Source organism: Pyrus communis, chromosome 16, assembly GCF_963583255.1.
Source record: "Pyrus communis chromosome 16, drPyrComm1.1, whole genome shotgun sequence".
In the NCBI taxonomy this organism is placed as follows: Eukaryota; Viridiplantae; Streptophyta; class Magnoliopsida; order Rosales; family Rosaceae; genus Pyrus; species Pyrus communis.
In genome coordinates this window covers 15,426,993-15,442,665 of record NC_084818.1, presented here as the reverse complement: position 1 = coordinate 15,442,665, position 15,673 = coordinate 15,426,993, and the positions used below count along the sequence as shown (strand labels likewise).

At 36.8% G+C, this 15,673-nt stretch overlaps 2 protein-coding genes across 2 annotated transcripts; both read left to right on the top strand.

Annotated features, from left to right (window-relative positions):
* Positions 1-1,498: 1,498 nt before the first annotated feature.
* Positions 1,499-2,405, top strand: LOC137719874 (uncharacterized). Its single transcript, XM_068458871.1, has 2 exons — positions 1,499-1,661; positions 1,963-2,405. Exons 1-2 carry the CDS (start codon positions 1,499-1,501, stop codon positions 2,403-2,405), a joined length of 606 nt encoding a protein of 201 aa, XP_068314972.1.
* A 9,013-nt stretch (positions 2,406-11,418) lies between these two features.
* LOC137720694 (phospho-2-dehydro-3-deoxyheptonate aldolase 2, chloroplastic-like) lies at positions 11,419-14,448 on the top strand. The gene is made up of 5 exons (XM_068459793.1): positions 11,419-12,102; positions 12,299-12,576; positions 12,813-13,089; positions 13,271-13,516; positions 13,911-14,448. Exons 1-5 carry the CDS (start codon positions 11,578-11,580, stop codon positions 14,175-14,177), a joined length of 1,593 nt encoding a protein of 530 aa, XP_068315894.1. The 5' UTR covers positions 11,419-11,577; the 3' UTR covers positions 14,178-14,448.
* Positions 14,449-15,673: the final 1,225 nt, after the last annotated feature.

The window sequence follows — 15,673 nt, the reverse complement described above, 5'->3', positions numbered from 1 at the left end:
GGATATCATTATTAAGTTTACGTAGTTTATGAGTTTTCGATTGCATTAAGTTTATGTGGTTTATTAATTGTCATTTGTATTAAGTTTAAGTGGTTTATTAAATGCCGTTTGTATTAAGTTTATGTGATTTATCATGCTTTTCATGTGTTGATTTAGTGATTTTTGAAAATTTATCGGAATTTAAATATTTTTAGGTTAAAATGTTCATATAATTAATTTAGGATAGTCTAAATAATTTTTTTTAAGTTAATTTAAAAAAAAAATAGCCTTAATTCATTATTTGATAATCTCGGGCTAAAATTTTAGGCCAGAAGGGTTAGAGTAGAAAAACTGTTTCTGGGCTAAAACCTAAATTTTTTGGACTAAATATTTTTAGGTTTTAGGTCACTATTGGAGATAGTCTTACAAAGGCCCCAGAGCTATTCACCATTTAATTCATCCAGTGATAGTAACTGCACTTAATGAACAGTAATTGCCTTTTGCATCTTTATCCCTACACTGAATAGCCCTGGCAATAGGCAATAAAATATTAGTATTTTTTTATTTATAAAATAATACAAAATAATTTTATTTGTAATTTCGGATAAGATTTTTATTTGTTCTCGTTGTGACACGTGTCATTATCCGAAAAGACAATTATTGGTGATGGATTTCGATAAGATTTTTATCCAATGCCATCGTGCCACATGTCGTTACCTTTTCAGAATCGTTGATGATAGATTTCCGATAAGATTTTTAACCAATCACGTTGCGCCACGTGTCACAATCTGTTTAAAATCTTTGAGAATAGATTTCGATCAGATTTTTAACAAAGGACGACATGCCACGTGGCATTATTTATAACCTAATCCTTTCTGAATCCTCCATATAATCCACCATCCATTCTAAAAATCTCACACCAATTTTCTCAAGATCTCTATCATTATTCATAATTTCTACTTCCTTCTTCACCCAAATCAAAATATGTATCATTATTGATAGTTTTTGCTTCCTTCTTACAATGTCTTCTTCTTCAAGGATGATGTGGGAAATCGATCAGCAAGAGGAAGAATTGTTCAACCAATCAGAAGGAATGTTCAATCTCCAGGTGGCCCAAAATGAGATGGAAGAGGATGAGGAGCGTAGAAGGAGATATGACGAAGCAAGAATGACAAGAGCCTCACATTCCCGTCATGTCATCCAAGTTGTGGCTCAGATCTGCAGGCCCAGCCGTTCTGTAAACCTTGATAGAAGCAGGCAACGACGAGGTACGGATCTCTTAGACGATTATTTTGTCCATAACAGTGCATTCCTTGATACGTACTTTAGACGTTGTTTTAGAATGGAATGACATTTGTTCAACAAAATCATAATTGCTATTTGCAACCATGATTCTTGCTTTGTGCAAAACAATGATGCTTTTGGTGTTATGGGTTTCCTTCTTGAGTAAAAAATTATAGTTGCCTTGTGGATGATTGCATATGGAGCATTTGCAGACCAAGTGGATAAGATAGCGAGGATGGGGAAATCAACCATTCTTGAGTCCTTGATGAGGTTTTGCAGAGCAATCGAATCTATCTACGCCGTAGAGTACCTCCGGAGACGTACTGAGATGGACTTGCAAAGGCTTCTGAAGAAGACCGAGATGCGAGGTTTTCCTAGGATGATTGGAAGCATCGACTGTATGCACTGGACTTGATAAAACTGTTCAAGTGCATGGCAAGGCACTTATGGGGACAGAAAATGAGCAAAAAGTATCATTTGGAGGTGGTGACATCTTTTGATACATAGATTTGGCACGTCATTTTTGGGGTTCGGGAGCTCAAAATGACCTCAATGTTCTTGCCCAATCCCCAATGTTCAACGATGTTCTGCAAGGAAAAGCACCAAGAGTCACATACTAGGTCAACAAACATAAGTACTATGGGCCATACTACCTAGCAGATGGCATTTACCCAAGGTGGTCATCGTTTGTCAAAACAGTATCACGTCCTCAAAGTGCAAAGGAAAAATACTTTGCAAGCTGTCAAGAGGGGTGCAAGAAGGATGTGGAGCATTGTTTTGGTATCCTCCAAGCTCGCTGGGCAATTGTCAAGGGTACTGCCAGAATGTTTGATTTAGAGCCACTTCGATCCATCATGATGACGTGCATCATTCTTCACAACATGGTTGTGGAAAATGAGTACGATTATGATGTCGTTGATGAATATGAGCCAAACGCAATGAACAATTTCAAAACACAAATATATTGTGCTCATGACACCACCAAAGAACCCGTGCAACACGAGCCATTAGAAAGGGATGAACATTACAATGAAAGGCTCATTCAACGATATACTGCACTTCAGGAGCCATATATGCAAAATGCCCGACAAATTGACTTGATAGAGCACCAGTGGGAATTGAAACAAGCTCAAGATACTTAAGTTCATTTAGTGTGTTTGTTTTTATTTGGTGTGTTTATTTAATTTTATTTGGTGTATTTTTTAAGTTCATTTAGTGAGTTTTTTTTATTATTTGGTATTGTTTATCTAATTTTATTTGGTGTGTTTTTTAAGTTCATTTAGTGAGTTTTTTATTATTTGGTATGTTTATGTAATTTTATTTGGTGTGTTTATGTCCTTTGAATAAAGATTGTCTTAGTTTAAATAAATTACCAAATTAAATAAATATATTCTTCATTTAAATAAAGTACTCTTTTCAATAAATAAGAAATTACAACACAAAGTGATTGGAAAATTATGGGTTCCAATTACAAACAAAGTGATTGGAAAATTATGGGCTTGGAAAATCATCACCTAACCAATTTGTGGTGCTAAGATCATCTTCTCTTGTGGTGCTAGGACCATCTCCTCTTGCTCTCACTTCTCTTGCATGCCTCCTTCACAAAACTTTTGCTTTCTCCGAATTCCAAAAATATTTAGAATTCAGAGACTTCCATTCTAAAGGCATGTTCATAATGTCACGATCTCGTTGAGCCCTTATTTCTTCTCTAATCTCTTCCCTTTCTTGCCTAAATAGCTCTCTTTCTTTCTCATTAGCTTGAAATTCTCTCTCAACAACTGCAACTTTTACCTCCTCTCTAACCTTATCAGCCTTAAATTTAGCCATTTCCCGGGCCAAAGTCAATTCACCTTGGCGAGCAAGTTCTTCCATGTACTTTGCATAATCATTCTTGGAACCACTCCCTTTTCTCTTTGAAGCCTTCTTACCTTGAGGCCTAATTGGATAACGGGTCGACCTCGATGCTTGTTCAGGAAGGCGTTTCGGGCACTTCTTCTGCATCATCTTCATGAACATGCGAGGCATGATTGGGCGTAGAGTGTAGAGGGGTGTTGTTCATGAAAACTTCTGGACCGACATGCACAACTCTGAATTTAGGACAATCTTTGCAATATTCCAACATTCCCACCGGTTTAATGATTTTTTTTTTGCTTTTGGTTTTGGCATTATACCAAGCTTGTACTTGAAGTGTCTACACAATGCGGGAGAAGAAATAATTATAATCAAAGTAGGTAATGTAAGTTTGTGTATAGTACAAACAAATAAATAATCTGCTAAATTTTCCCCACTTCGAAAATTACTACTAACTTGTGTCAAGGCGTCTCTCCACATACTAAACGATTGGTTGAGTATTCTCCAACGGCTGGACATCGATTCTTTGGTTCTTTTCCCACTAATTTTCTCAAGATAATTGGCATGAATAAGACTCCACATTTCTCACAACTGCATCTTATTACTCGTAATCGGATCATGAGTAACTTCAACCCAATTAGGTCACAACGTAACATCTTCAATAAGCGTCCAATTTGTACCTACATTATTAGTCATTTTGTTGGAAAAAAAAATTGGATTGAAACTTTGAGAGAAAGATAGGAATGTGGTTGAAACTAGTTGACAAAATATGAAATTGTGGTGTAAGGTAGAAGATAATGAGAAGGTATTTATAGAAAAGTAAAATCAAAATTTTTTTTTAATTTTTAATTTTTTTTTTTTTGGATTTTTATCAATTTTTTACATTTTTTTTTAATTTTTTTAGTCACATAATTAATCTCTGTCGTTGGATTAAAAAAAATTGAATTCCAACACTCCAGATTGTGCCACGTGGCACAACGGTAAGATTTTAGAATTTTAAACTGTTTTTTTTATTTATAAAGCTAAATAACGTGGACCGTTGATCTCAGATCCAACGGCTGAAATAAAATAGGGTTTAAAATTTTTTTTTATCGTTGGAAATCCAACGGTCCATAAAATGTTGTTGTTGAAATCCACCGGACGTGGAGAAGCCACGTGGCCTCCCCAATGGTAACATTTCAGAAAAGCGCCGCGGGCCCCACGTCTAAAACCGTGTCGGACAACGTCCACCCAAGCGCGCTTGAAGTGCACGTGCCTGATGCAAAAAAGAGAGAAAATGTGGCTGACGTCGCCCTGACGTCAGCCTTGCATCATATGCACTCTGGGCTCTCAGGCCAGCGACTCCCCACAAGCCTATCGCTCAGGCCCCCTTTCATCCACACGCCTCTGTGGGCTGGAGCATGCAGCTCGGGCCATTGGGCTGGTGAGGAAGCCTGTCCATCGGGTTATGTAGCATGGTGGAGGTGTTCTAATTGGCGTGCAAAGAGTGACTAACAAACCCGAAGCAATACCTGAAATAAAATGGGCCTCCATTTGGTTTTGAACTTTTCGCATTTTTTAGTTTGTAATAGAAAATTCAACTCGATCAACAAAGTTTATAACTAACAATTTGACTAGCGGATGAGATGTCTGGTCTAATGCATTGAGCTTAATACAATAAAGCACTAATTGCATTTAGGTATGGAAATTCAGGCTCCATATAATACCCTGAAATTTTAAATATATGAATATGCGGAGGAAAATCGAAAATAAATCGATTTAGGGTTATGGAAATAGAATTGGGAAATTTTAAAATTTGTTCCGGAAATTATTATAATTTACGTATTTGGATTATTGAGATTTTATGTTATTTTTTTGAGGAATTATATTAATTTACTTGAGTTTAGTTTCAAATTAAACTTGTTACGAAGTTTGACGCTTGGAAATTAATTAATTAAAATCCGTAGACCTTTGGAGGTCACAATTTATATTTTTGAATATAGCTCGATACCACGAATGCGTAAGCGCAAACCGTTCGTGAAACGGAGTTATAATAAAGAAGTTATTAACGTTTAAAGTCAGCGATATATTGGTGATTTTAATTCCATTTAGAAGACTCCAGAAATCTAGAGCAATAAGTTGTGCCACATGTGTGGCTGTGATGAAAGGAAAATAAATGATGGACGACTGAGATTGAAAGAAAAGAATAGAAAGGAGGGAAAGGAAGAGGGAAGGAGGGGAGGGTGACCAATGGAAGAGGAAAGAAAGGAGGGAAAATGAGAGAAAGAGGGCTGCAAGGACCCCTGACCCGTGAAGGGGCGACCAGACCCGGTCGGTGTTCTTGCCATTTCCGATGAATTTTAACCGTTTTTCCGGCGAATCCCATCAAACCACCACTTGGGAAACTCTCCATAAACTTCCGTCTTCCTATTGCACCCTAAAAATCATGAGATTTGACCTTAAAAATTGGGAAAAACACACCGGTGGGTGCGGCGGTGATTGTTCGAAATCCACCAAATTGTGAAATAATGTCATCGAATTACCACTACTAGTAGACTCCCCTTGAGGCCTGGAACAAAACACATGCATTGGTTGGGGCGTCGGAGTTGTTTTGGAGTCAAATCAAGGACACCCAAAAAAAAGGGTTTCCGACGGTTCGTGGCCAATTTGAGGGGTTGCCCGACCAAATTGGACTTGGCTGCAGGTATGAAACTTGCTCCATTCATTGAGATCTACAACCTTGTAAAATTTGGTAGTTTTTAGAAATAGTTGAATTTTCCGGCAAGTTGTGGTGTCGCACGGCCAAGGAGCTAACATTGTGTTTTTATGCAAATTTCGTTATTCTAATTATGCTTTTGAGGTCTATCTACTGTGGTTTGAATATTAACACAATTGTGGTACATGTATATTGGATTAATTGAACATATTCGGATTTGGTTTGAATTTTGGAAATGTGAACTACGAAAGGCTTGATCCCGCTCAAGGGTACGTAGGCAGTCTAACAGAGGTTAGATGCAGCCTTAAATAATTGAGAATTAATGTTTAGATGGAATTTTGATCTAAGAGAAGGAAATGGTTCTAAATTGGAAGTGAAATTGTATGTTTTGGTAAATGATTAATGGTTATGGATTACGTGGGATGAAGGAAATTATTTGGAGAATGATGAGTAATGAAAATGAATTTAAAGATATGTTTTGACATTTTAAAAAATATGGATAGCTTGTAAGAATTTGAATATTGACTTAGAGAAATGTGATTAATGGAAATAAATTAACTATGATTGTAAGTTGGGCCTACTATAATTAACTCCCGAAAACATATATTTCGGGGGCGAGGCGTGACACTCCAAAACCTCTTCTTCATCCTTTTAGAACTGAAAGGATCTCGTTTAGCATTTAGCATCCAAACAACCATAATTGTCTTATCAAACCCGCACAAGACACACTCCCAAATAGTTGTCTTTACCTTTAGGGAATGCCGCAGTATCTTGAAAATTTGTGAAATAGACCTTAGTTGCGAAATCCTTGAATCTTTCCAAGATGAACGGACCTCACTACGTCACACATGATAGATATGGTTGAGAGCTCTTGTCGAGCATATTCAAAATACATATGGATTTCATCCATAAAAAAAAAGTTAACACCAAGCATATGCCACCCTTCTCACATGAGCAAAGATTGAAGTCAAGTTAATCTGATCCCAAGACAACTTTGTTGACCTCTTTACGTAGTCACAATCAAAGTCAACCATCCAGAAGCATGTTCGAGGAATTGGTATGCACTATTTCATTTGCAACGCTTGTAGTTCTCATGAGGAGTTTTGCCGAACTTAAGGTAGTATCATGAAGTATACTTACTTGACCTTAATGTACTCTTTTTTGCTTAGACCAGAAGCATTTTCCCACTAGATTTTTGCTACCTGACGAGGTTTTAACGAGGCACCTATCCTGAGCTGGTCATACTCTTATGTGCATTTTCTAGTGCTTATGTCCTGAAGATGTTAAGTATCAACATGTTGCATTAACTAATCTTTTCTCCTCAGACTATGCGTTGAACTCATTGGGTTTTACCATAACCAAATTTTGGTGAGACTTACTCCCAGATGCAATCCCCATTAGAGACTCGTGTTTGCTATTTGTGCTAATCAAATGAGACGACTTCATCAATTGCTTCTACATTTTCCTAAAGATCTAATGCGATATCTACATGAGTATTTACACGTATGGTTGTGTAAATTACTAATAGATTGTATTTATGATAGTATAAGATTCTATCTCTTTATGATTGTATTACTTGTAAGGCAAAGAATCTTATCATGTGTACTATAAATAAAAGTACAAGGCATGAAAAATAACATACACGAAATTCCTCAAGCCCTTCTCCATCTTTCTTTGCCGCACTCTCTCTCTCCCTTTAACAATGTAGACCACAACACTAAATTTATTATTAATCCATCAACAATCATATTTATCTCTCTCTGTATATGTGATTAATAGAAAATGAGGAAACTGATGAATGAGATATCAGATGTATTCTAACATAGTCTTGATTCGTCGAGGTAATCTGTTAGAGCAAAATTGGCAATTCTTGACAAAATGCCTGAGTCTGTAATAGCTTAGATTTGTTACATATTTTCAATTGAAATTGTTTAAGTCTAAGGATGTCTCTCACACTTTCGATGCAAAGATGTTATGTAAACAAGATACTTATTCAGGTACGTGTGCACACATGCATTCAACTACATTCACCTGTTATCTCATGTTATTGTATTTGGAATATGACTCTTGACCATTGTGTGTTTTATCTCTTTTAAATGACTTATCCTTTCTATATTAATTATTAAAACACACTTTCGAAAGCAATCTGATTGCATTGGGACTAATCTGATTGCATTGGGACTTATTTGATTGCATGTTGGTGGGAGTCATCTGATTACATGGATTGCGTTCTTATCGGTTTGCATCGTGCGGTGCTTTGAGTCTTTATAAAAGATGTCAGAGTCTTGTAGAAGTCAAGCCGCATATGCATGAATATTTGGTTCTTTGTTAAAAGCATCGGCATTAGCTTTGTGTTTTGATAAAATGAAAAATAATTTTTATGTTGCTGTCATCTTGTGGTTTCAATAGCATGCGTGTTTAAAGAAAAAATATTATTTTCATGCTATTTTCATTTAAGTTGTTAATTGAATGTCAATTATGAAAATGTGCCTTGTGATTTTCGTAATTGATTGTTTTTCAAACAAACACTTCATCATATAAATATTCTGCATGATCGAGTTAGTATCTTGCAAAGTTCGAGGAAAAGATCGACGATCGCGTTAGTATTGTGCCACTTCAACTCGAAGACCGACGAAAGATCGAGTAGCAAAGCGCGAAGAAAAAGCTGCCAACTAGTATGGTTGTCTAGTTGATGAGTTCTTGTAAGTCTTTATGTATTCTTTCTTTCTTAGTGCTTCCTGGCTTGGTAGCCCAAGGATTTTTCCAGTGGTGGGTTCGTTAAATCATACATCATGTGCGTACTCTTTATATTTATTCTGACTATTTGTGTAGGATTTAGTTTGCATAACTGATTAATTTAAACCTTAATTTGGATTAGTTTTAAGTTAGAATTTATTTATATTTCTAAGTTAAATTAGTACCCATCCTAGGACTTTCATAATCGAATTTGATTATGAATTGATTCATGTTGTTTTCTATACAAATTTCAGTTTTTCTTAGTCAAATGTACAGAAAGTTGAATTCAACTAACCAGGATGAGTACGTCATTTAAAATTACATCTCCGGATGGAAATTAGAACATAAGATATCATTTTAAGGTGGATCCCATCGATTTAGGGAATAACATACATGAAAAATGAATTTTCAAGTATGGAATAACAATGAAAATTATTAATGTGCTCTATATCCATTCTTTCTCACTCATCCTCGACTCTTTTGATATACATTTCTTCTCGTCCATTACAAATAATTAAACATGCGCCTAAAAGTGAGAGGAATATCATCGCAAAGTTGGCACAACAAAGCATGAGAAAAAAAACTTGAGTTATTTAAGATTTGAGGCAACTAACTTAAGAAAAGCATGTGTCATGTGGCATCTATTGCTTGAGTTCATTCCCCATACATAGGGGTGCAATTTGGGTTGGGTCCTTTCAAACCCATTCATGTCCAACTTGACTTTAAACCCGAACAAGTTGGGTTTTTTTTTTTTTTTTTTTAATTTTTAATTATAGCCCGCCCAAACCCAACCCAATTTTAACCCATTCATTGATTGGGTTGAGTTGGGTTGATCATTTGGCCGTCCATCCCCAACCCAACCCAACCTAACCCGACTAACCAAACTCAATCTAACCAAATTGTAACCCATATCAATTGATGATCATACTACACCCAAGTGTGCCAAGTCCAAAAAGCAACACTTGTTCTAATATATATATATATATATATATATATATATATATATATATATATATATATATATATATATATATTTTAATAGATTACCCTTTATAATTACTTAAGCTTTTAGGGAATAAGAGGCTTTGATTAGTCAACCCATATTCGTAGTCTCTAAATCCTAAAGTTTTATAGTATATTGATTTATGAAATTAGAGTAAGCTAGCTTTGATTCTACTTGGCTTAATTTTTTTAGGTTCTTGGAAACTAAGTTGTTACAAAATTAAACTTGAAAAAGTTGGGTAATCCAAACCCAACCCAAGTAAAGCCTAACCCAATTAAATATGAGCCCAAATGAACCCGAATGAAATCCAACCCAAACCCGAGCCCGAATTGTAACAGATGGGTTTATAATTGGGTTGACATTCTAACCCGTCCAATCCGTCCGAGTTGCACCCCTACCCATACACAATAAAACATAAGAAAAGCGTGTGACAGGACACATAAATTGTGTTAGGATCCAGGATATTCCTCAATAATTCACACTTTTATTTGATATTTTTTATATATTTAGTATCCGTTTAAAGATTCCATTTTTAAATATGCCCTATTAAAATAAAAATAATATAATTGTGGCCGCTACTTATGTCAATAAATTTGAATGATCAAATGGTCAAGCATAGAGACGAAGCAACTTCTTCACTAAAAGACATTTGCTATAAGTTTTCATACAAAGACCATTCGAATTTCTTTTTGTTTTTTTTTATTAATATAACGAGATGTCTGTAGTAAAAGGTTGAGGAATAAATTAATATTGAATTCATAGTTCAAAACATTCAAATTTATTTATTTATTTGTTTTTTGTTTTGAACAAACGATGATCTATATTAAAGGGATAAGAGATTTGGTTAAGCCTCACAATAGGTTAATAATAATATGGTTCAAATTCATCTTTGACGAGAATCAAACTTAAAATTTCTAACTTACAAGTATAGAAGAATATTACTAGACTGCAGTATTAAGTAACAGAAATTTAAATCTAAAGCTTCTCAATTACAAATAAAATAGAATATTATTACACGAACTTAAAACTTCTTTTAAAAATGTATCGTGACTGTGCGGTGGTTGATGTAGTTGATGGAAGGGTAGAGATTGGGAAGGAAAAAAAAATGATTGGAGCAATAATGTGATCGATTCGACTAGGACCATATCATATATTTGGTAGCCGAATTTAATGAACGAATTATTGCCATAAATAAAATAAATATAAATAACAAGGGCAAGCATCCGAACAAATGCTTGGGGGGATTGCATCCTCCCTATCGAAATAGGATCCTAAAAGAAATTTTGAGATCATTTCATCGTGTTCGTTTATTTGTTATTTTTGTGGCAAAAAATTATATAAATTTTTTTATTTAAAATTAAATACAAACCGTATGTATGAAAACTAATTGTAAAATATATGATAAACGAACGTAATCAAACAGTCTCTGGAATCCTCCAAGAGAATCGGAGAGAATTCTCATCCCTCGCTTACCTACCAAACTGACTCAATTGCCCCTTTACCCCACCTAAATTTCCCTTCTGAATACCCATGTGACCCACTGACCCCCTCTCTCTATTTCCTACTTACCACTCTACCCCTTCCTCTCGAGAACTTGTGTGGTGTTTTATGTCAACACATTCTTGCGTGCAAATATTATCCACGTGACAACTATCGAATCCACGTAGCGGTAAAGCCGTTACATGCAAATGCTCTTCTACTCTTCCTTTGGAGAAAATTTTAATTGTAATAAAAATACGGTATACCACGTGTTTTTATGTAAGTGATAAAAAAATTTATTTTTTAAATTATTAACTTTTTAACACATATGTCTCTCATTTTGTATATTAACACATGGTATGTCAATCATACTGAAAAACCTCTCATTCCGTAACTATCGCCCTCCTCCCCTCCAAAAACCTTATATAAACTCCTTCAAACCAACATCTCATTCTCAGAGCCTCCTCGCCAAACTCCTTCTCTCTCCAGATATTCCAGTTTTCAGACAGCGCAGGAGAGAGAAACAGGAAGAGGAGGAGAGACAAGAACAATGGCTCTGACAAACCCAGCAACCCTGTCCTCCAAATCAATCTGCAACGGTCACTCTCTCTCCCCTCCCACCCCTCAATCTCACCAACCCATTTTCTCCCCATTCGCTTCCAAGAAAAAGACACTCCACCCCATCTCCGCCGCCGACTCCGGTAAGTCTTCCGTCGTGGCCGAGAAGCCTCCCAAGTCGGCTTCGGCGCCCACGAAGCCTGTTCCGGGCAAATGGAGCTTGGACAGCTGGAAATCCAAGAAGGCCCTGCAGCTTCCGGAGTACCCAGATGTGAACGAGCTGGAGACGGTGCTCAAGACCATCGAGTCTTTTCCTCCGATTGTGTTCGCCGGAGAGGCCAGGCACTTGGAGGAGAAGCTAGCCGAGGCAGCCTTGGGCAACGCTTTTCTCTTGCAGGGCGGCGACTGCGCTGAGAGCTTCAAGGAGTTCAGCGCCAACAACATTAGGGACACCTTCAGAATTATGCTTCAGATGGGTGTTGTTCTGATGTTTGGAGGACAAATGCCTGTTATCAAGGTAGTGTTTTTGATGATTTCATCTGGGTTTTTGAGAAATCTTTGATTTTTGTTTTACGATTTTGGGAGTCCGTTTGATAACCATTTCAGTTTTCGGTTTTGGTTTCAGTAACTGGAAACGAAATGGACACCAAACGTCATTTAGTTTTTGTTTTGATTGATTTTGAAGGGTGTTGATGTGGCGTTTGTTGATTTAGGTAGGAAGAATGGCGGGCCAGTTCGCGAAGCCAAGATCAGCGGAGTTCGAGGAGAAGGATGGGGTAAAGTTGCCGGTTTACAAAGGGGATAACATCAATGGTGATGCTTTCGATGAGAAAAATAGAAGTCCAGACCCCCAGAGGTTGATAAGAGCTTATTCCCAGTCTGCGGCGACTTTGAACCTTCTTCGGGCCTTTGCCACTGGAGGGTATGCTGCTATGCAGAGGGTTACTCAATGGAATCTGGATTTCGCTGAGCACAGCGAGCAGGGAGATAGGTGTGCACTCAACCCACATTTTTAAACTATATATCCATATCAATGTTATTTTACAGGACTAAATGAAATGCTAGAAAATGTGCTTGAATATTTGAGCAAACTAGCTATTAGATTTTTTGAAGAAAACTGGTACAAAAACGGAATTTGGACGCACAGGAGTTTCAAAGATAAATCAAATTTGAATATCTGACTGGAGTGTCAATTCGCTTATTTGCATTGTTACTTTGATTCAACAGGTACCACGAACTGGCTAGCCGGGTCGACGAGGCCTTAGGGTTCATGAATGCTGCTGGACTTACAGTTGACCATCCTATCATGACAACAACTGATTTCTGGACATCCCACGAATGTCTGCATCTACCCTATGAGCAATCACTCACAAGATTGGATTCTACTTCCGGTCTGTACTATGATTGCTCCGCCCACATGCTTTGGGTTGGTGAGCGTACCCGGCAACTGGATGGTGCCCATGTAGAGTTCCTAAGAGGACTCGCCAATCCCATCGGCATCAAGGTAGGTTTTTGTAAACTCCAGGCTAATTTGAGTGTTATTAGTGGCTTCACATGGTGTGTGTACACTGATAGATCAAACTCGTCGTTGTTGAGTGACTAAATGTGTCAGTAATTTAAGCTGCGGGTTCATTTTTTCCGTAACGTTGTGTTAAATGGCTTAAAATGATATACTTGTGACGCAGGTAAGCAATAAAATGGACCCAAAAGATCTTGTTAACATCATCGAAATCCTGAACCCGAGTAACAAGCCAGGAAGGATCACAATCATTGCTAGAATGGGTGCTGAGAACATGAGAGTCAAGCTTCCTCATTTGATTAGGGCTGTCCGCCAAGCAGGGCAGATTGTGACATGGGTCTCTGATCCAATGCATGGAAACACTATCCAGGCACCCTGTGGACTCAAAACACGTCCATTTGATTCAATCTTGGTATAATTTCTCTACCTATTTCTTTTCGAAACATGAAACGGAAAAATCTCTTGGTATTTCCCTTTCTAATAGTTTGCTATAGGTAGTAGATTGACTGCTTAATCTTGTTGCACCACCTGCACATATAAATCAACGTACCAATACTGCAACTGCATATCCTTACTGTCGGCATCATTTTTCCATGCCATGTCGATTAGTATCTAAGAAAATGTCCAGTAGACTGAAAAGTGCTCATAATCCTGCGGTGGCAATTCATTGTTGCTAGCGTCTAGAGACTCAACCAATACGTCGGTTTTCAACTGGACGGAAAAGTTATTATCTGCAACATTGTATGCCTTGTGTATTCTACACCATTTAATCTTTGCCATGGTTGGTTTATTGTATTTGTTTGCAGGCCGAGGTGCGAGCATTCTTTGATGTGCACGAACAAGAAGGGAGCCACCCAGGAGGAATTCATTTGGAGATGACTGGGCAGAATGTGACAGAGTGCATTGGAGGCTCTCTAACAGTGACTTTGGACGATCTGAGCTCGCGATACCACACGCACTGCGACCCGAGGCTCAATGCTTCTCAGGCTCTTGAGCTATCCTTCATCATTGCAGAACGACTTAGGAAGAGAAGGATGGGAACTCAAAGTTTGCTCTCGTTGGGTGGCCTCTGAACAAAACTTCCAAAGTCCTCCCTGCGTTATTTCAAATGGTTCGGAAACTTGGTGTATTGAGTAGAAAATAAACTTGATGTATTTCGAAACTCCCCACGTGAGTCATGATACATGTACAATTCCTCGGTCGCATTCAACGCTTTACATGTCATTCGTGTAATCAATTTTGTGAGAGGAATTATTATATGCAAGAATCTGTTCCTCATACAATCGATGTATACAACTCCTCACGTGACCTACTCATCTTATTGTTCGTTTTATTTTATTTTATTTTTCATTTTTTGGTGTAAGGTTAATGATTTTGTTGACTTGGTAGGCAAATAACAATCTTTCTAGATCTAGATATTAATTTAAAGACTAAAAGAACAATTAAGGCCAATCTTCACATCCTATCCGTTTATTGTATATCATACCGTTGTCATTTTAATTTTTTTATTTAAAATTAAACACAAACAGTACTTAACGAAAGTTGGTCACACAATGTATAAGTATCTGATAAAATATGAGAATTCCTAAAATATTCACATTACCGGTCAAGATATATATATTAAGGATTGGTCGAATGATAAAGCTTGAGAATGCCGCTACCCCGTTGTTATTTGATAGGGGGAAAGATAATCCGAAAAGAATTTTCATCCTTGTAGTTGGACCAAAGTTTTGATATCTTGTAAACAATTTTATAGAAATCTGCACTGCACATGTACACCTGTGAAGTGCCTGCAGTGCCACGCATAATATATGTTAGGTATGTAAATTCAAAATAGAGACAATTATACACACACGTGTTCTCTTTCTATTGGGGCAATGCTCTGATTTTCGTTTTCAATAATCCGATTTTTTTTTTTTCCATTTAAGAATTATAGTTGCAGGTAATTATTCAAGAAAAAAATATAAAATATAAAACCGTGTACATCAATGAAATACATTGTTGAGTAAGCGTTACAAAATGTCGATCAAGTAAAGTCGCTCTCCCTATAGTATATGTTAGATTCCTTTGTCAATAAGCCGTGTAATGATTAGTTGTCAAGACTCTGTTCCGAATCTTGTTTCAATTAAATCGAATTATTTTCTTCATTTAAAGATAATCGTTGCAAGAAATTACTCAGAAAAATATTTAACAACTGAAATTATTTATATCACTGAAATACCGTGCTAAGTTAGCCTTACAAAAATGTCTGTAACGTATAGTCACTCTCTATAAATATGTTGGTCAGTCATAGATGGAACCCTTCAAGACTCGAGAGATCTAGTAAATTTAGTTGTTGTGGCCACGAGGAGAAGAGGTGGATGAAGCCCCAACTAGTGGTCAACTTGAAACCCCCATATGTATAATTGCACATGATTCACGTGCCCATCTAATTATATATTCTGGATTTTTCGGCCTTATTGTAGATAGATTATTTAAGGATATTTGTTTTGGCTATCTAGCATTCACCCACAATTAAATGAATAGATAAACCACATCAACTACTACATGATGGTTCAGTGATTGGGGA